This window comes from Cyprinodon tularosa, unplaced genomic scaffold (assembly GCF_016077235.1).
Source record: "Cyprinodon tularosa strain WSP-4 unplaced genomic scaffold, ASM1607723v1 ctg540, whole genome shotgun sequence".
Lineage (NCBI taxonomy): Eukaryota > Metazoa > Chordata > Actinopteri > Cyprinodontiformes > Cyprinodontidae > Cyprinodon > Cyprinodon tularosa.
In genome coordinates this window covers 235572-258557 of record NW_024039275.1, presented here as the reverse complement: position 1 = coordinate 258557, position 22986 = coordinate 235572, and the positions used below count along the sequence as shown (strand labels likewise).

General features: G+C 37.2%; 1 protein-coding gene across 5 annotated transcripts in view; it reads right to left on the bottom strand.

Annotated features, from left to right (window-relative positions):
* Positions 1-18602, bottom strand: part of acsl1a (acyl-CoA synthetase long chain family member 1a) — a 34215-nt gene extending 15613 nt beyond the window's left edge. For 2 of the 5 annotated variants that reach the window (XM_038304744.1, XM_038304742.1), the window contains exons 1-2: positions 18496-18602; positions 1109-1315 (exon numbers count right to left, since the gene is read on the bottom strand). In XM_038304744.1, coding sequence (XP_038160672.1) covers positions 1109-1303 — 195 coding nt within the window. In that variant the 5' untranslated portion in view covers positions 1304-1315; positions 18496-18602. Of the gene's footprint in view, positions 1-1108; positions 1316-7016; positions 7144-18495 lie in introns of those variants that run through there. The other 3 variants (XM_038304746.1, XM_038304743.1, XM_038304745.1) reach the window with 3 other exon arrangements.
* Positions 18603-22986: the final 4384 nt, after the last annotated feature.

The following is a 22986-nucleotide window of genomic DNA, read 5'->3' as shown; positions in this document are numbered from 1 at the left end:
AATGACTCCTCCACTTGACTCCCAGGACTTACCAAGAGTATAAACTCATTAATCTGCTATGATTGATATCACTTTTAATGAGTCTGGATATCGGTGTCTAAGGCTACGTTCACACTGCAGCCTGAAGTGACCTAAATCTGATTTTTTTCCCCCCATATGCGACCTGTATCTGATCTTTTCATGATAGTCTGAACCACACAGATCCAATTTTTACCAATGCCACTTGGCTAATCCGATACGAATCTGATCTTTTCAAATGCGACCTGTGTCTGAACGGCCTGGTCACATTCATCCGTCCTGTACAACATTAATACCCAACAAAGGTCCTTATTCTGCGTCTTGCTAAGTAGAAGCGGCAAGAAAAACAACAACCATGACATATGATAAAAAATATTGAGTTTTTAAGGTTGGCAAAGATCGATAGATGCGCTCCAGCACTACCATCCATGTTTACTTCCGCAAACACAGAGCCTGCTTGCTTGTGACGTCATTGCGTCCTCTACTGTGCATGCGGGACACTTGGGTTGTATGAATGCAGGTCACACAGGAGATCCCATACAAGTGACATATATTTGGAAATTTTAACGGCAATGGAAAAAAACAAAAAACGAATTTAAAAAAAAAATCGGAATTGAGCATAAAGCCCTGCAGTGGGAACGTAGCCTAACAGTGCTGCAGCTCAAATGTTCCAGTCAACAACAACAGTAATTTCAGTGCATGGAAATATACGTTATAAACGATAAATGGCAACTGTTTTGCAGTGCCAGCACAGTTTAAATGTGAATAAAAAGCTACTACTTGGCTATAGTTATTTAAATAAACTTTAAGTTGGCAGGTCTGACTTCAAAGAACACTAGTGATCAGTATTTGCACAAAAAAAAACAAAAAGAAAAAACATGGTCTTTTTATTGGATCTATAGTTTTGCTCCACAGCAGCTGGAAAACAAACAAATCCTTCTTCCTGCAGCATGAGGTCAACTGCTTAGTTTTTTGGGGGGTTTTCTCTTGTAGTTCGGGGGCAGTTAGACTGTTCCAGGACATTTTTCTTACTCAGACAGTAAGAAGAAAGAACAGGTGTTTAGTCATGAGAAAAAAAGTGGGACCTCACCGGTATTTCCAATGACTGCAGTCCGAGATCACAGGGCGGTTTCAGGGCTTTCGGCCGGGAGGCAAACCAGTAGGTGGTGATGGCAGCAAAGGCTCCCATACCCATAAGGGCATTTGTGGGGAAGCCCCGGACATACTGTCGGAAGTCATCTAGCTCTGGAATCCGCAGCTGTCTAAGAACCTCCTGAGCTTGCATGACTGTTCTGCACTGAAACAGAGGAAACAGCTGGGATTTAGAAAGTCCAACCAATCACAGCGCTACTTAACAGATTCACTGGAAAAAATTTTTAGACCAAAAAAGCACTAAAAGCGCATCTACAAACATTTACTAAGGCCTTATCTAAACAACTAAATTCTTTAACCCCCCCCCCCCCAAAAAATCCACAAACTGACATTGCAACCACAGAGCTTATAGAGACATATTGTATGTTTTTACGTAAGAAAAATCTTTATAATAGCTTTTTTATTTGACCATTTATGACTAAAACATTTTTGAGCAGACTGACACCTTAGTAGTCCAGCACTGATGCTTTCACAGTGAGGAAAATAAATATTTGAACAACCTGATATTTTGCAAGTTTTCCCACATGTAAGTCATTGAGGGGTCATTTGTGATTGTAGGTGCATGTCCACTTTGAGAGACATAACACAAAAAAAAGTCAAAAGATCACAATGTATGATTTTTAACTATTTATTTGTATGATACAGCTGCAAATAAGTAGCTCATCACCTGAGAAAATCAATGTTAATATTTGCTTACAGTAGCCTTAGTTTGTAATTACAGAGGTCAAATGTTTCCTGTAGTTTTTCACCAGGTTTGCACACACTGCAGGAGGGATTTTGGCCCACTCCTCCACACAGATCTTCTCTAGATCAGTCAGGTTTCTGGGCTGTAGCTGAGAAACAAGGAGTTTGAGCTCCCTCCAAAGGTTCTCTATTGGGTTTCGGTCTGGAGACCACACCAGGACATGTCATGTTGGAAGACCCAGCCTCGACCCATCTTCAATGCCCTGAGAATGAGGGAAGGAGGTTGTTCCCCAAATTCCTTCAATAAATGGCCCAAGTTATCCTCTCTTTAATACAGGGCAGAGAGAGACAATACTGGATGATGCTGCTTCCTGTCTTACGTTGTTATTGGACTCCTTCTCACTGCACACAGACAGATGTGCCTGTGAGGGAAGCTGTGCAGGGTAAAGCTAAAATACTATTTGTAAACTTGTATAATTATACAGTAGAGAAACCTTTCCTCTTTAATTTGCACGGGATTAACTGGAAGTGCACTGAACAGCACAGGTTGTGAAGTGAATGAACAAAACTTCCAAAGTGGGGGAGTTTGTGTTTGGTCAGTTATTTATTTGTTGAAATTATGATTTAAGTTGAAAAGCCTGTTTTTTTTTATGAAATGATGTCTCAACTGTAAGAAAAAATTTAAAAACCTTGAAAACTTTCCAAATCCTCTACAAATACCAATCAAAGGCCAGATGCATCTATCAACTCTAGTTCTGTGTTGTTCCCCAGATTGGACGACAGAGGTAAAGTCTAAAGTCTCCCAAGTTCTTTAGGTTTTATTTAATAGATCCTTCTGCAATGAGATTGCATCTACCGCCTGTTTTGTCCAAAACATTTGACAACTTCTACCAAGTCTGCTGCTCAACCACTCATACAGTTTCATGACTAACGTGGCAACTTTAAACAAAAAAAAAGTCTAAGACATTTTTTCATTTCGAAGTCACCACTTTGAGCTATCGGAAAAAGAGAGTAAGCATGCTAACATTCATTATTCGGTGACTTCAGCCATCTTACAGGTGCTGGTCATAAAATTAGAATATCATGAAAAAGTAGATTGATTTCAGTAATTCCATTTAAAAAGTGAAACTTGTATATTATATTCATACATTACATACAAACTCATATATTTCAGATGTTTATTTTGTTTAATTTTGATGATTAGAAATGACAACAAATGAAAATCTCAAATTCATCATATCAGAAAATTAGAATATTGTGAAAAGGTTCAAAATTGATGGCCCCTGGTGCCACACTCTAATCAGCTAATTAACTCAAACCACCTGCAAAAGCCTTTAAATGGTCTTTCAGTCTAGTTCTATAGGCTACACAATCATGGGGAAGACTGCTGACTTGACAGTTGTCCAAAAGACGACCATCGACACCTTGCACAAGGAGGGCAAGACACAAAAGGTCATCGCTAAAGAGGCTGGCTGTTCACAGAGCTCAGTGTCCAAGCACATTAATAGAGAGGCGAAGGGAAGGAAAAGATGTGGTCGAAAAAAGTGTACAAGCAAGAGAGATAACCGCACCCTGGAGAGGATTGTGAAACAAAACCCCTTCAAAAATGTGGGGGAGATTCACAAAGAGTGGACTGCAGCTGGAGTGAGTGCTTCAAGAACCACCACACACAGACGTATGAAAGACATGGGTTTCTGCTGTCGCATTCCTTGTGTCAAGCCACTCTTGAACCACAGACAGCGTCAGAAGCGTCTTGCCTGGGCTAAAGAGAAACAGGACTGGACTGCTGGTGAGTGGTCCAAAGTCATGTTCTCTGATGAAAGTAAATTTTGCATTTCCTTTGGAAATCAAGGTCCCAGAGTCTGGAGGAAAAGAAGAGAGGCACTTCATCCACGTTGCTTGAAGTCCAGTGTAAAGTTTCCACAGTCAGTGATGGTTTGGGGTGCCATGTCATCTGCTGGTGTTGGTCCATTGTGTTTTCTGAGGTCCAGGGTCAACGCAGCCACATACCAGGAAGTTTTAGAGCACTTCATGCTTCCTGCAGCTGACCAACTTTTTGGAGATGCAGATTTCATTTTCCAACAGGACTTGGCACCTGCACACAGTGCCAAAGCTACCAGTACCTGGTTGAAGGACCATGGTATCCCTGTTCTTAATTGGCCAGCAAACTCTCCTGACCTTAACCCCATAGAAAATCTATGGGGTATTGTGAAGAAGAAGATGCAATACACCAGACCCAACAATTCAGAAGAGCTAAAAGCCACTATTAGAGCAACCTGGGCTATCATAACACCTGAGCAGTGCCACAGACTGATCGACTCCATGCCACGCCGCATTGCTGCAGTAATACAGGCCAAAGGAGGCCCAACTAAATACTGAGTGCTGTACATGCTCATACTTTTCATGTTCATACTTTTCAGTTGGCCAACATTTCTATAAATCCTTTGTTTTTATTGGTCTTCAGTAATATTCTAATTTTCTGATATGATGAATTTGAGATTTTCATTTGTTGTCATTTGTAATCATCAAAATTAAACAAAATAAACATCTGAAATATATGAGTTTGTATGTAATGTATGAATATAATATACAAGTTTCACTTTTTAAATGGAATTACTGAAATCAATCTACTTTTTCATGATATTCTAATTTTATGACCAGCACCTGTACCTAAGTGAAGACATCATCAGCAAGAAAAACACATAACTTAAGACTTAAGTCACACATATTTTTAGAAAGTAAGAGGATTACACAGAAACTTGCATAGAAAAAAATATAATAAAGTTGACGTGAGAGAAAAATAACAGTGACTATAGCCTCCTGTTCGTAATTTAATACGTAATTATTATTTAATAAGTTAGTAATCCTATTAAAATGTGCCATTTTACTTATGTTTAAAAGCCACTGAGCTTTCTAGCTTATCCTTGGTATTTATTTGCAAACGACTCTCAAATGACTCCTGATCCAAACATCCCGAATAAAGACATAAACTAGAGTGAACCTGCTTTTTGCATTGAGTGGTTCACCTCCAATTAAAGCTTTCTAGAATATTGCATTTTGCATTGATGGTGCTATGATCTATAGCCAATTACACCCATGCTATCTTTAGGAATCAAGTGATTTTAGCTTCCATTTCTTATTGCGGTTTGCACATTTCTACCTGACATGTTGATAGAATGACTCAAAAACCAGCAGACAAAGGTAGAACTTTTATAGCATAATAATGTTTAGTAATAAAACAAAAAGGAATCATGTTTATGATTCAGAGAGAGTCTATTAACTTTGTTGCATTTATTATTCTGTATTTCTGAAACCCAAAGATCTAAGGCGCATAAATATCTAATGACACCATATTTGTTTTTTCCAAATTTTTTTCAGCAATCACATTCAGAGCAATGATTCTCAAAATTGGTGTGAGAATCCCACTTAGGGTCGTGGGCCAACAGGAATGGGGTTTCTATGGAAATTAAAGGAGGCATCACTTAAAAATCTGACTTTTTTTCACATAAAATGATGGGTAAGACCTCAGGTAAAACCTGCTGGAAAATCTCAAGTGTGAAAATGGCTTGTTTCTTTCTTTTTCTTTTCTTTGTTCGTACCAGAAAAGTCCGCTAAGATATTCTCTCTTTGTCTGTTGACCAAACTGCCAGGGGACAGTGGATAAAGTTCATCTTTGACAGCAATCTGTGACTCTCCCAGTAGCTCTTCATGTATCTGCTAAACATTTTGCATGTGAATTTTTCTCTAACTTGTGACACTAGTGGACAGAGATGCCATCAAGCCTGCGTTGGGAAAAGGGGTTCATTTCAACAATCAGAGACTGACCTGCAGGCAGTAGGTATCTGTTGCTGCTTTACCTTTTTATTGACTGCATGAGTCACGGGAAACGATGGTAAACAAACAATGGAAAACTGCTAATCCTGATAAGGGCATCTCTAGTACGGCCAGAGAAACTTAATGTGAAAAAACACATAACCAGCATCTTTCAGCTCCTCGTGAAGCCCTCTCATTTACAGAGCTGATTTTCAGTTTTTCTGTTTAAAGGGGAAGATTTGTTCTGCTCTCCCATGTAACAGCTGTGCTATGGAAGGAAATCCGACTCCACACACGTTTCTGATCACAATCCTCGACGGAGACATAAGGAAACAACCACAGGGTCAACCACTTGCTTCGGGAGGGGAGAAAAAGCTTTCCGATTGGGATACTTTAAACATGAAGTCACTGGGCTGAAACCTTTTTTTTTTTCTTCTCTCTCTCCACTAACATGTTGCAATAAAAATTTAATCTAAAAAGTTTTTTTCTTTTTAAATAAGTGCATTTTTTTCTTGAATTGAGGATGCAAGTGAGACAGTTTTCAAATGGAACAAGACCATTTACATTTAAAACAAGAACAACGATTACATAGTGTTATTTCAAGTGCATATTATCTAATTATAAAAATTTAGCAAATCAAATTATTAACCAACTCAAATTAATTTAAGGTTTTGCTTTTACTTATTTCTAGATTGTTTTGTTGCAGCAGAACAAAAGATGTGAAATTAAAATCACACATTGCAGAATTAGAGATTTTGTGATTTTAATCAAACATCTAATGGGCTACAGCTGCTCTTGAAGCATAAATACAGTTGGTAATAGTTTTAGATAAATTCCCAGAATAGACTCAGACTTATTAATAATTGACTCTTTAATCGGCTCATATATTTGTCCTAGGTAATGTTTGCTATAAACCTCAGGACATTCAGTTCAAATGATCTGACCTCTGTGGTGAAGGTAAATGAAGTCATTGAGTAAAATACAAAAGACTTTTCACCTACTTCTATTATTACCTTGAAGCTCATGGCAAATGGGACCAGTGCCAAGTGGAGCAAAGTACACAAGCAAATAGAATAAAGAGTTATTTGTGAAATAAATAAAAGTATGAAGAAATATCATTAAAAAAACAGACATAACTGCTAATGATTTAGCTTCTTGAAAAAGAATAAAAACGAGGACTGACAAAAGCTTCTTTTCCTCTGACACCTGTTACTTTTACCCATGTTAGAGGAATCAGATGATCACAATACTAAACCAAAGTCAGTTGAACTTAAATGCACTTGAGCATATTATCAGACAGCACAGCTCAGATTATCCACACACAAACATTTAACCATATCTGTACTCACAGAGCGTAAATGGCAAAGGGTCGAGGTTGTGTTTCACAGTGGCGAGGTGCAGTTATCTGAAAGGCAGTGGTGCAGTAGCTATTAGAAGGGCTCCCACTGACCTCTAATAGACCTCTCTGTTCTCACAACTATGAATAGCAGAAACACGCCCCTCCTCAAACAGAAACACAGACGCGTGAGACGCAGCAAGCCGCTCGCTGGAGAGTCACTGGGAGGGGGACGGGTTGAAACATACCAACAGACTGTTTTGTCATCTTTGTTCCCAAACACATCCGACGTGCAGTTAGCTGGTTTTCCTTTGTAACACAGGTAAACGTAGGGTGCTGCTAGAATCCCAGAGAAAATGCAAGCTGCCCCATAGTGGCTTAAAGACTTATTATTCCACTGATATTAATGTGAAACAAACAGCTAGACACTAAGATTAACTTTAATGTAGTGAAATAACCAAACAAGGAAATAATAAGTATGTGTATCTAACTGAGGGTTTTTCTCCCAAAGCATCATCTCCCTTTAACAACCCTATTGCTAAATGCTGCTTGTGTTTAATTAATTAACCCCAAAGTCCCGATTTCACCTTCTTGCAAAGAAAGACCAATTTGTATGTCACATAAATATTCCTGAATGTCAGAAAGAGTTATTTGTAAACTAACAGAGCTCCAACCATTCTGTCTTCCAGAGCTGATGCCCAAACTAATGAATCAGTTCCCTCAGAAGAAACACTTAATGTCTATAAATTGAGGGACTGTTCAGGAGACACTGAGCAGAGACCTTTACTGCGTAATCATTGAAGGACAGTGGAGAGTGAAAGCACCAAAACTGTAGAGAAAAACCTCCGTAGAACTAATCTTGCAACCAAGATCTCTGAAGGAAAACTGTTGAACTAGAGTAGAGGCTAACACTCTAATTAGATAGATAACATTTCGCAGCTTTGGTCGTTATGACTGAAGGACCTATCTAAGCAGAGAGCCTGACTTATGAGCTTGATAGACTCTAAATGGAGTCAACGGAGATGAATATTAGTTTTCAGTTTGAAAAAACACCAATAAATTTGGCAATTTTTATCTCTCATATCAGAGCATGCTCTTTTTTAATCATTTCCCAAACAACCAGTGCTTTTTATCTTCCCACTGTTTCTGTACAGGAATCGGTCTTATGAAAGATAAAGGCTTGCTTGGTCAAATTGATATAAAAAAAGAACAAAAACAACTAGATTCAACTCAGTTATTTTATATATATCACTTATTCACAACATATATAACACAATGGTTCTTTTAATGGCATAATCTAGAGTAGAAACATGGCTAAGCAGATGACGGCAGGGACCGTTTTTAGGTTTGAAATATGAAAGAGTGCATAGAGTTGTATCAGTAGAAGCTTAGCCAATAGTGTGGGTTACCCTTTACAGGCGAGAGAAGGAAATCCTATAAACCTGTTTAGCTAAATTTCCTGGGTAAAAAATAGCTTATTATTGTTATTATTTTTATAAACATATTTTTTTATGTGTCTTGTTTGCCAATAAAGAGCTGAGGAATTGATTCCCGGTGCTGGATTATACCTTAACAGATTTGCTTTAACAAGGTTCATAAGGTTCCACTTGGTGATTTCGTATTAAAACTATTAGAGGCGTCTATGGGGAAAAAAGGCAATGGACACCGAGACAGAATTGGAAATGAGAAAGGAAGAGGAGATGAGAAGTAAGGGGAAGAAAGAGAGAATAAAGGAGAGATTCGGAAAATAAAAACGAAAAAGAAAAATAGAGAAAATACAGAATACTTCTTTTTGGTTTGTTGCGAGTCTAGAGAAATGAGAAGCAAAAGAGAGAAAAGAAAAGAAAACAGCCACCATGACAGACAAATGCATACAAAAACCACATTATTAAAGTACCACCCAAGACATGGGAAATCAAACAAACAAACAAAAACCACCAAAAAAACGATTAATATGCTCATGGCTGATATGAAAAGGATGTCTCTATTGTCAGCACCTACAGATTATATTTCAGTGATCTTAACAAAATAACTGCAGGCTAAACTGAGCCCACTAGGTTTATACAGCATGAGATCCAATGTAAACGAGTTGTAACGTCATAATAGCTGCTGAATTATATCTGAAAGGTGAGGTTTTTTTTCAACAGGTGCATGAAGGTTAAGATTTCTCACAGTTCTGTATATTCCACCGTTCAGCTTTGAAATGACATAAAGACATGTCCCAATTACTTTACCTTCGTTAGCATCCCATAATTCTTATTCATAATTTGGAAATATGTATCTTTATGGAGGAAAAATACAAACTAATGCTATTCTATTTAAAATTTATTTAAAAAAACATAAAAAATATTTTTGAAATAGTAAAAAAATCTAATAAAATTAGATGGCTGTCTTCTATTTTCTTACTTTACCTAAAGGCGAGACTTGGTAAGAGTTGGTCACATCGTTTTAATTTATATCCCATGAAGTAAAAGACACAATCTTTCATTATCAAATCAAATTGGTGAAATATAATCAAAGGCTCCAAATTGATTTATTTGATTTAGCAGATAATTTGGTTCACCTGCTTAATCAATTGACTCAGAGCCAGCATAAGAAGATGCTGCTGAGAATAATCTTACACAAAAAAAAGAAACTTAGTTCAAACTTGACATTTTTATCACCCAATCAATTCGTCAATTTCAGTCAAATTCAGGAAGTTACCAGCGAGGAGGTTTGATGAAACCTCTTTCTGACGCTGGTTCTTTCCACAGAGCATTTGTGCTGACAGTTGTTGGAGGTGAAAGGTAGTTGTAAAAAAAAAAAAACCCACCCACCTCCACTCTCCTTACTTGGCCTGGGAGAATGACAAGCCAATGGCAGAGCAAGTTCACCAGTCAGACCACACTCCAGTACAAGATCAGGGGGGGTGTAGGGGGGGAGTTGGGGAGTGCAGCAAGGTCATTTGACACATAACAGAACATGAAGAAAGGCCAGCAGCCCAAAGGCACGTTATAGCTCTGCAGATGATACCAGAGCCACTCCAACCTCAGCCTGGAGGTTAGAGTGATATAACTCAGTCACACTTGATTTCCTCTTAACTACACTTAGTAAGGAGTTGTGCCATAACGTCTTCGATAATCAGGAGTTAAAAGGTTAAAGTCAAAGGTAACTCGTTTAAGACAAAATCTAAGAGTGGAGTTGACTCCTTGTCTTAATCAGCAGTATTTGCTGCAGTTTTCTTTGAAAGCTGTGAATCTTCCTGTCGAACTGGACGATTCAGCAGTGACAAATAAAATCTTAATTACATACCTTAAATAAAATGAAGTCTGCTGTAGATATCCATTACATTTACATATAAAATGACACAGATGACTGAAGTACCCACATCTATTAACATTTTCTATACTGCTTCATCTTTAAACCTGGATTTGTTTTCTTGGAATTTCACGAGATAAACCAACAAAAAAACAATGCATAACTAATATAAAAGGATAGCTGGATTTCACAGATAAAAATCACAAAACATGATATACTTTAGCCCTCCTCACTCTGTGTTCTTTTGGCTGCACCCATTTTCAGGGGTTGCCATAGCAACATTTGTCAATTTTTACATCAGATGCCCTCCCTGTCACAACTGGCATTCAAACCCAGGTCACCCGCTTGGCAATCGGAGGCTCGACCTAGAACACCATGACAGTTCTGTTTAATCCTCCTTACCCCTAAATTAAAGTAACACTTTGAATAAATACATAGTGACCAATGCTCTCAGGATCATTAAACAGTCAATCTACGTGTAGCCTAATCTCAGTTGAAGTAGAATCAGGTGAGAAAACATAATCTTTGGACATCTCACATGGCGAGGCGATCCATAGATAAGCTGGAAGCACTCACAAATTTAGCAAATCTGGGAAAAACAGCAAACATGTGGAGTTAAGAGTGCAGGTAAAATGTGACAAACATTGACACGCATTGCTGCAATCCTCTGTATGCCAAAACTTAAAACAGATTAGAGCATGGAAAGAGACACCCTTCATCCAAACAAAATGACCTGGACTGGATTCATTCTGCAAAGAAGAAGCAAAAAGAAAACACAATGTGAAAGTTTTTAAGAGGTGCAAACTGAAACTGATTTTTTTTCTCTCTTTCACTTCTCACTTTTTGTCACCTTAAATCCTAGTATAACACGTCGAAGTTGTATTTCTAGACAAAATGTGTCACAATGAAAGAATAGTTGTACCAAGAACTGTTTTTAGCGGAAGACACTGAAGTCACAAACCGCATCACATGTAGTCTGTGTGTAACTTCCCCTCTGAGACTAAGATTAACATGAAGAGCTTCAATTCCTTAAACTGTAGTTAAAGGGACACTGATTAAGAAAAGAAATGTGGTGCCTCAGTTACCTTGGTGATAATGCAACACTTCCACACACTCCACACTCTGCCCCACGGGAAGCACTTCAACAAAAAGACTGAATGGCAATAATCATCTACAAATCTCCTTCCTTCTACACTTACAGGCTAATGTTTCATGGCTTGTTTTCCAAAGATGAGCAAACAGAAGCGCTCTAAATATGGCGAAGCAGCCAACGACTCTCATAGAGAGGCATGCTGTTTGTCACTGTGTGGCTGTCAGATGGCTGGTAGACCTCATGCGGCTGCAGTGTGACTTTTCTCCTGCGCTCCCTGACACGTGTCCCTACTGCACTCACTGCAGTCAGCTCTGGGTTAGGAACCAAAGGCTGACCTTGCACAAGAAGACCACTATGAGTAGTGCAGGTCCCGACCCCCATGATGAAACCTCACACTGCTGGTCACATGAGGCGCAGCAGGAAAATGCATAGAGAGAAGAGGGATAGTGAAGTGGGGCAAAGGTCACATGTCTGTCAAAAGTTTCCATCCAGTCCACCCTGTGTGTCATAACACACACAGGGTTCCCAATGCAGGTCACAGAGAAAAAACATCATTCTGATTTTTCTCTCCAGTCCAAGGTCACTCTTTCTCATTTGATTCATATTTGATTAAAATCAAGATTCTTGTCTAAGCATCAGCTGTGGAGTCGGATCAATCAACCACTAAGCTTAGCAAAAGCCAATTCAACCTGCTCCTCTTCATTTTATACTTAAACAAGATGAGTTGATGAAGTTTCATGATGAACATTTTTCTGTTTACAATGTCAAATTCTTAAAGCTGGGAGCCAAATGCTGTTGCCTGTTAAAAAAAGGAGCTGTAATAAGTAATTAATAATGTAATGTAATGTAATTAATTGGTAAATGGAGGACTGAGATTCTAAAACGTGCCTTTAGCTGACAGAGGGGCCTACGCAAGAGAACCAAATTTGTAAATATATATATCGCACAAGCCTAATATATATATATATATATATATATATATATATATATATATATATATATATATATATATATATATATATATGCATTTGTGTGCTGGTGGATGGTATTTCCTTCCCCTTTTTAAGACACTGCAGCATTATCATGTGAATCCACCAATCCACTCAGAAGCGTAAACAAAGAGAATGATGGATGAGCCCAATGAAGAAGTGTCTAACACAGCCGTAAACGAAATTAGATCAGCTAATCCAGTGGAGCTGAGCGGGAGCAGAGAAGAAGTCTAGAGCGCGTTGTCAGTTGGGCACGCAGCAGACCGGTTTCAAGTGAAGGTGTGCGAGTTTTAACGATGCATATTGTTCTCCCTGTACGCTCAGTTCGGTGGCACCAAAAATTACGCCATAGATGTTAAGAAAAAGGACACAAAATTTTGCCTGAAAACTGTTGGAACTACCCAAAGTAACATATCCAGCCTCCACCAACTACAGCACAACCACATTGTTGAGTTAAAGGTGTGCAAAAGGTTCAATTATCTCTGCGCAACAATGTTTGCAGGACAGGAAACAATTTTCTCCTGTTCAATGAGACATTGTTGAATGTTTAAACCTGAATGGGTACTACACTTCAATATTTAATTGAAAGTAATATGTAATGAGATTTATTCAATAAATAAATAAATATCGGTGGAATGGCAGCTTAGTGGTTCCAAGAGGTTCTGAATTCAAGCCCCACTCCCACAGACTGCTCGCCTGGGTGCCATTCCGTACTTAGTCCCGCCCACAACGTTTGAGGTCGGGAAGTTCGGCCCCCACTGTGTGGGGGTTAAGGCTCCCCGGGCGCCACACAATTGCAGCCTACTGCTCCCCAAAAGAATGGGTTAAATGCAGAGAGCGTATTCCGTTGCTTTTTACTTGTGAAACTGTAATGACAATAAAATGTATTCTTCTATTCTTTTTTATAAAAAGATCAATTCATCAATTGATCATCAGATCAATTCATCAAATCCAATTATCAATCAGTTAATCAGAAAAATAATCAATAGGTGAATCAATTAGCAAGATGATGGTTAGTTCCAGCCCTAGTAATAATCTGCAGCTGACATGTTAAATGAGCCGGATTTATAGCTCTATCAATGACGTATCCATCACATATTCAAACACATATGGACATTTGTTTATAAGCAACACTGGAATTTACTGCTCACCAAACACACCGCATAAGACCTACTAGTTGGAAATTGACTGTAGACCCTTTAGAGTCAGCTTATTTCAGTATCATTAAACTGTGAAAATAAGTACGGGAAGCCCAGTGGGGTATAGAAAGCTGAAAGAAAAGAAAAAAAAAATTCCCCCTGAGGCTTATTGGCTGTTCATCCAGGCTGCTACAATAGGGAATGAGACTTCAAAAGCAACAGGAAGATAAACACTTTTTTTTATGTATTTGCCTAGTCTAGCTTTGTTTTTCACGGAAACCTGCTGGAGAGAATTTGTTTATCTTGTTTTTTAAACCGTGACAATGCAGCTGGTTGCGCTAATTGCGCTAATCCACAGCTACAATAAAAAGAAATACCTCTTAAAAATAAGACGAAATTAAGACATTTTCCAATAAAATCTTCAGTAACCCAGCACATGTTTAGTATCTATTAATCCCATAGAAATTAGGGTTGTCACGATACTAAAATTTTGAAATCAATACCGATACTAAGGAAAATATTCGATACTCGATACCATTTTCGATACCACAAGGATAAAAACAAAGACTCCAAAATTCAACAGAAATATTTTCATTAATAAATAAAATACAATAAATAAACACAATAAAGGTTGTATGCTGTGCATAATATTAAGCAAGCTTGATAAAAAACTTATAAAATTCAAATTAAGTGTTCCTTCCTATCTATGCTTTGCACACATAACAATGACACTAGCCAAACCAGTTAAGAAACAAAAATAATTCTCAGCAGCTGCACCTCTTACAAAAAAAAGTCTGAAACTGAAAAGTGCACAGAATTATTCAATCACACAGTGTTCTGAAAGTGCATTGTCCTCTATTCTGCACTTTAGATGAATGACTGCTTAGGTGCCACTGGTGACGGCACTGTAGCGATACTTTTAAAAACGAGTATTGTATCCGGATACAACATTTCAGTATCGATACTTTTTTGAGTTTCGATACTTTTGACAAGCCTAATAGAAATAAGAACTTATGTGATGCAAATTTTGGCAAGCACCCAAAACAAGTGGAAGCTACTGAGCTATAATCCATCTTGTAAATGAGAAACACTGTCTCATGCTGTTATGTTATATTTACTATTGCCGTTGACTTGAAACCTGGAAGCGAGACGTCATTGTTGAGAAATAATTGGTTTCACTATAGCTTGATGTTACCCTACGTGTATAATCGCAATTAAAAAAAATGTATTTTACATTTTCTCACTGACAAAAAACAATATATTGTTTTTATTTATAGCTTTTACAGAAAGATCCGAATCAGCTAAAATCTGGTTTAACAGGTCAGAGGATTACAGAAATCAGAGTTATCGTATAACTTCACTACAGGACAAGACTTTAAATACCTTAAGAAATAAAATTCAATAAAATCCAGAAAGAGAAAACTTCAGATAAACAGATTTCCAAGGAGGCCATTCCACTTAAATCACCAAGCAAATTAGATTTGTTTAGCCTTGAAGATTTCTCGCATGACTTTTCCAAGTTCTCTCAATTATAAGATATGAGTGAAAAGCTGTTGAGATGTGACACTCAGCTTTGAAGGTCACATATAAGAGCTGATTGTGTTGTAAACACTGGCTCTTTTAGCCTGCTGTCAGCCCACAACAGACACAGTCATGCTGGTATTCTCAAATGACCATGAACGGCGTAATGACAGGCTCCAAAAAACCACAATCTCTCCCTCTGTTTGCTATAAAGACAGCTTCTCCTGTGCCTAAAGGACAAACACATGACATCTGCACAGTCACCTAACGTGTGTCTGTTTACCACGGATGTATATAACTCCTCTGCCGCTCATATAAAAAGTAGAAACATAACGACACGCCACTCAGTCTGCATTCCACAGATTCCTGTAAAAATAAAGTTTATAGTAAAACACCTGCAGAGCTTCCACCCCATCTGTTCGAAACCAGCTGAGAATGTTTACTGAGAGATTCAGAACATGACAACTGACTGAGGGAATCTGATTTAGTTCTCAAAGGCTAAAAAAATAATGAAAGAAATCAATAGAAAAATTACATTTCTTGACTGTCTATGAAACTATCAAACAAAACAATTAATAACAGTGAAGCATGTGTAAAATCAAACAAATATAAACTGGTGTTTTGAAGCATCAAGCAAGATGTGTCCTTAAATGAGAAAACTTAATGGGGGAACAGCAGGGATGTATGGATTTAAGGGAGCTGGGGAAACTTGATATTAAAGCCAGTGCATTAATAGAGCAGGTATGTTGATTTTAAAGGTCGATTTCTTTTAATGAATCAAAAAAAGAGATGTTAATATTGAATGTATTTAACAAATCTCCGATCCCACTAATAGTACAGAGTGCACATTGTACTATATATTCTATACCGCTGGAACCTTTTAAATATTTGGTCTAATTAATGCTTAGACCCGGCTGACTGTTTCTTCTGACTCAAAGTAGTATTACTGCTCTAGGGTGCTCCAACCACAGTCTCAAATTAAATGGGGCAGAATTAATGAAGGAAACTAAAGATTAGGGTAATGGTAAGTATACCATCCAGCCTTGAACACTTGTACCTCATCAAAACACAACAGACCAATGGAAACATTGAAACATATGGTCAGCAAACAGGAACACAAACAGACATGTTTGCAAGGAGTATGTTTTTCCCACAACATAAATTTAAATTAACCTTTATTAAGCAACAACGAATTAAAGTGAATCAATTATATGCAACAGAACCCCCAAAACTTGAGTTTGAGGCTTATTTTAAATTCTCTTACAGATTTGTGATAGAATACTGCATCCTGACAGTCTCTGGTGAAAACCTCACCATATTCACCTTTGCTCTGTCTCTTTGATTGCTCCAAGGACACCTCCAAATTGAATCTCCAACAGCAAAAAGAAATCTCCAAACCAATTCCAGCACATTCTTAGAGCTGTTAATGCAGGCCAGGATAGTTCAAACAACAACAAAAAATCAAACCTTTCTTCCATTGAAATTATTGTTTCTTTAAAGTTATTAATCTTTTCTATTCCAGGTGTTATTATTTATGGCTAAATATTTGTTTTATTGTTTATTGACAGTTAATAAAATATCTGTAAAAGACAGGTGGAGTTTAGAAAAAGAAATCCTAACATATATATAGGCAGCAGTAAAATATTATTAATGCCATTTTTTTTTATCCAGAAGATCTTGCTGTAAATATATCTTAGAGGTAGTGGCCATTTCACTCAAGAAATATAACACATTGAGGGAGAGGGGGGAGCTGGGCCCCAGTATTACCAGCTAACTACACCCCTGCCTTTGAATGTCCATTGGTTGCTTGGCAACTGCATCCACCATGAAATGCAACAATGTCCCTGGAATATTAATCTCTCTAATGCCAGCTCCCATTTACACCTAGATAGGAGAATCAGCAAATTATTTTAGACTTTTAAATTCTCACAAGTAAGGATCATAACATCAGAAACCTTTAGACTGCAGTATTTTATTACAATGAAGCAGACTTTGCTGAAAAACATGCCCGGATATCAATAGGCACATACATACCATACTATATAAACTGCTGAGTTATTAATCTAATCTAAATGCTGTTTGATTCTTCTGTTGCAACCAAAGGATGGGTCTATTTAACCAAATACTGGGTCAAACATGGTGACCCAGTTTTTTTGATTAGAGAAGAGATTAGAATGAGGTTTATCATTCCTCAATTATCAATTTGGCTAAATTGTTGTTCTGTAAGATGGTTAACGCCCCATGTTATTGAGTCAAACTAGAGGACGGGTCTTTTACACAGTTATTAAGTCGGTTAACCCAGGCAACATCCACCAATTCAAGAATTGTGTTGAATTTTTTTCTTTCAATAATATTTTTTGCTGTTGTAAACACCAGAACTTCCCCACTGTGGGACAATAAAAGGATTCTCTATTCTATTCTATTCTATTCTATTCTATTCTATTCTATTCTATTCTATTCTATTCTATTCAAAATGTTCAAAAGAGTAAAAATGCTGCTCATTGGTTAAAACAGTTTGTCAAAGAAAGCATCCTTAGACATCATGAGGTTTGTTTGTTTTAAACCTATTCTGGGGCTGAAATCTCAGTCGAGTACGCTGCGTCAAACCTTCAACTGAACCCTATGGTCTGGACTGCAAAGAGCAGAAATATCTTCTTCTCAACCAAGAACCTGATTAAAAAGGATATCTGACCAAGAATGTCTCCTTCCTACGGTAAAATTCCCAAGAAGTTACAAGTGTGACTTAAAATACCAAAAAAAAATTTATAAATACATATATAATTTTATCATCATAAAAGAATATTCCAATAAATGAGGCAATCATAAAAACATGCGATCATGCATCTCTGTAGAGAATAGTTGGTATTTAAAAGAGACGCCTTATGCAGACAGTAGCCACTAACTTCCTTATGTTAGTAATAACCCTCCGCGCGCGCGCGCGTGCACACCCCACACATGGTCTCTCAGAAAGTGATAAACGATGTGGCGGGATGTCAGCACGAGAACTGAGAGATAATGCTCTATTTCTCCCTCTATAATTTAATAACCCGCCAGCAAACAGCAGCTTATGCAACAAAGCTGGAGAGAGAAAAAATACGCCCGAAAACAACGCAGCCAAAGTTTGTACACATAACAGATAAGTGCGCACTCTGAAACCTGATGCAGCTACGTGTGCATCCATGTCTGTTTTCATTTCATAACCCTCCTCTATGCGCACGAAGGTTCTTCACGCGCAGAACAAAAACTCACGTGTTTTATGTTTAAATGAGAAGAAGAGGAAAAAAGATTTCACAAAAAAAAAAGGACACTTCAAATCAACTGAATTCACCCAAAAAAATAACCTTTTAGATGCCTGCTTCCTGATTTTTGATGCGCAGATGCGCCATTTTAATCTTAGATTTCATCTATAGGCTCGAATATGTCAAATTTTTTTAGGAGGCGATAAGAACTAACCTGTGAGCAGCTGCAGACTTATTGGGATTCTTCAGGAAGAAGCAACAGTGGCAGGAGCGGCTGCGGCGGAAGGCTGCGTGAGTTAGAGCGGCTCTCAGCCAATAAGGGGCGGAGTTACATGTGGCTTTAACAAAACACTGAGAGCCGCTCCCTCATTGGTTAGTGGGTCGTGACAGCGACTGCTGTATTAGTTGCTCAAAAATCTGGTATGAGTGGCTGCTTAGGGAAGAGTACATCTGAACTATCCGCTCCTCATGAACCGATTGACGATTATTCTCTATAGTGACCATGAGGAATGTCAAATATTAGATGATAAAGATTCATTAATTTGTGCATCAGATGATAAGTGGGCCATCACCAGCTGTTACATATGAGGAAATGGGTTATCAATCAAAATCACCTATATAAGAACTATTTAGACTTTTTTTAGGTTTGTTTTTGTAAGAAATTTGATGCCAGTGTGAGCCTCCACTTCAGCTGTCAACAATGGGCTCCATAGAGCTTCTGCAAGAACTGTTGGACTGAGTAATGAGCTGGACAGAAGGATTGCTGCATTATGTAATAATCTTGGTTCACTAACCTCAATAAAAAAAACAAAACAAAAAAATCCCAGATTTTAAGTTATCAAAATCATAATGTATACAAATCAAAGCTAGATGTGGGGCCATGGCCACCCTTAGGCAATCATTGGCCACCCCTGTGGCCACCCCTTCCATGTTTTCCCTCTAATACAGATGGTGGCACCAGTAATACTCTCAAGTGGAATATTCAAAACATTTTATTATTTTATTTTTTTGTTAATTATGCACATCACTATACTAACATCAAAGATTATATGTACAGGGCAATTTTCAGAACTAGATTTTGTGTCATATGGGGTAAAGAGAAAATGATGTGCCTATCTAGGAGTCTTTAGTGAAATCATAAATAAAAATTCTAATAAAAACTTATCAAATGATCAATTTATGTAGATATTAGTGCTTGGAAATATCAATTTTATGCAGAATGTCTATTGATACAAGTAGGTAAGTAAAGACAATGGAAAAGATTTACACCCCAGAATTCAAAACTGAAAGAATATTATCCACTATACCTTTTATCTAGAAGTCACGGATGTTTAAATATATGTGTCTATTTGTTAGCAAAGGCTGAAAGTATAGTTTGTCTTTATTTAGAAAATATGGATGTTTTGCTCGTTAATTTTCCTGTAGGAATAGTGTAGATTGACCTTGAGGCTCTGGTGCCTATATTTTCGGCCACCCCTCAGTCTACACTGGTTATTGCCAACGTACACTGCCTCTGATGTGATGTTCCAGATCAGCCATTATCAGTGTCTCTCTGTGTGGTAGTTAAAAGCATGGAAATGGTAAATGACCTGTACTTATATAGTACACTACATTCAGTCATTCACCCACACACTGATGGTGGCAAACTACATTGTAGCCACAGCTGCCCTGGGGCTCACTGACAGAAGCAGGGATGCCGTACACTGGCACCACCGGGCCCTCTGACCACCATCAGAAGACAATGCAGGTGAAGTGTCTTGCCCAAGGACACAACGACACTGAAAGTCAGAGCCAGGACTTGAACCGTTAATCCTTCGATTTCAGGGCAAACTCCTACATCCGACACCACTTTCACCCTGGCAAGGAAGTGTATTGAACTCATCATGTGGGTCATCACTAAACTTGGTTGACCACGTGATCCGATCAATGAGAGATGCCACTATAGTTCAGAATGTTGCCGTGGTATAAGGCTGTTTCTGGTGGAAAAGTGTAAAAGATAAACAGTCCAACACGTACAATGCACTGCATGCTGACCGCTGCCGACTGCTAAAAATGTAAACAATGTGCTTTCAGACCACATGGTTAACAGAGTGCATTTGCATCAGCTTATTGGCAAAAAATGACAGGATGTGGTGTAGAAAGAAGGTAAAAGTGGTTTAGAAAATATTCTGTTGGAAAACCCTGGATCCTGCCATGGCTCATGAAAATGTGTTGATGTATCATTGATTTTAGCATCTTCATCATTTCTATGAACAACATATGTGTAAAGATCTGACTTTATCAAAGAATATGTGGATATTGATGTCTTCAAGATGCTCTGGGTGATTTGAAATGAGTAGGGCATGCAAGAAATGTATCAAATATCTAACAACAGAGGGACACACTACCCTCAGACTGATGTCAGAAAGTGGAGGATTGGATACAACAAGTTTCTCATGAAAAGTTATTTCAGCTAAAGAAAGTAAGAGTAGCTGATAGGGACTGGCGTTTCCTAAAGTATTTATATTTGAATATTGTGTTAAATTGGTGAAGCAAGTTCAGTTTTGTTTTGAATTTACAACTGATGATGAAAAATTATATTAAACATAATTATAGGAACAGAAAAACTGAATGTTTAATAGGGTAACATTGTTTCTTTAATGATTGCTTAGTATTATTATAGCTTCTATTTGTATAATAATACATAATGTAGATCCTCAGAAGTGCCTGCTGATAGTATTTGCTTTTATATTTTGAAAGATTGGTGCCTTTTACTGGTAACATCTAATAGGTTGAAGAAAAGGAAGTAAAAAGACAAAGCCTCTACAAAAGAAAAAGCTTGTTTTGCCTAAAAACCAAACGGTTGTTAGCGCAACAAATTTCTGTTAAAAAATAGGCAAATGTAACCTTGTTCATCACAAAACAATTCTTGAAACTGTTCTTGTTTGTTCCAATGACTATACAGACCATTGCTTTAATCCATTTTAAAACATTCATCCTTGAAATGTGATATTTTAAAAAGAGAAAAAAAGTATATATATATATATATATATATATATATATATATATATATATATATATATATATATATATATATATATATATATATATATATATATATATATATACATATATATATATATAATCTTTTTTGTTTTTAGATTGTAGATGGTAGAGTTGGGCCTGTTTTTAAGTTGTCGGTCCTGTTTCTCTCCTATATCTATGGACTTAGCTTTTACTGTGACTGTAAATGTAAATGTAACCTTGTTCATCACAAAACAATTCTTGAAACTGTTCTTGTTTGTTCCAATGACTATACAGACCATTGCTTTAATCCATTTTAAAACATTCATCCTTGAAATGTGATATTTTAAAAAGAGAAAAAAAGTATATATATATATATATATATATATATATATATATATATATATATATATATATATATATATATATATATATATATATATATATATATATATATATATATATATATATATATATATATATATATATATAATCTTTTTTGTTTTTAGATTGTAGATGGTAGAGTTGGGCCTGTTTTTAAGTTGTTGGTCCTGTTTCTCTCCTATATCTATGGACTTAGCTTTTACTGTGACTGTGATTCTTTTACATAAAAATTTGTCACAGAGCTTATCAGTTAAACACATATTGAGCCAGTTTACATTACCTTACAATTCAGTTCACCATTATTTTTTAATGAGTGCATTTATGTTTGTTTTGTGTGTTTGTTTTTCCTTCCTGTCGAGCTTTTTCTTCTCTCCAATATCGCTGCATGCATGCTCAGTGTGATGGATTGCTGTAGAGTCAATGACAGAATGCAAGCAATTGACTTCTGTTCCCACATTCTCATATACAATCAGTTGGTTTCCCTTAGGTAGAAACTAACTGTGTGATCTGATTGCATTGCCTCTTTAAAGTGTCTTGAAGTGACTTTTCTTAGTTTTTGCAAATGGACTCTATTTACATTAATTAAACTAAATCAAACCTATTTACAAAGCCTGTTACACTTCCCACAAAACACCACAAGAGGGAGCACTTGACCTGAAGGAACAAAAAGCTCCATCATCTACAAGAATCTAAATCGTTTGCATATACAGGTGCTGGTCATAAAATTAGAATATCATGAAAAAGTAGATTGATTTCAGTAATTCCATTTAAAAAGTGAAACTTGTATATTATATTCATACATTACATACAAACTCATATATTTCAGATGTTTATTTTGTTTAATTTTGATGATTACAAATGACAACAAATGAAAATCTCAAATTCATCATATCAGAAAATTAGAATATTGTGAAAAGGTTCAAAATTGATGGCCCCTGGTGCCACACTCTAATCAGCTAATTAACTCAAACCACCTGCAAAAGCCTTTAAATGGTCTTTCAGTCTAGTTCTATAGGCTACACAATCATGGGGAAGACTGCTGACTTGACAGTTGTCCAAAAGACGACCATCGACACCTTGCACAAGGAGGGCAAGACACAAAAGGTCATCGCTAAAGAGGCTGGCTGTTCACAGAGCTCAGTGTCCAAGCACATTAATAGAGAGGCGAAGGGAAGGAAAAGATGTGGTCGAAAAAAGTGTACAAGCAAGAGAGATAACCGCACCCTGGAGAGGATTGTGAAACAAAACCCATTCAAAAATGTGGGGGAGATTCACAAAGAGTGGACTGCAGCTGGAGTGAGTGCTTCAAGAACCACCA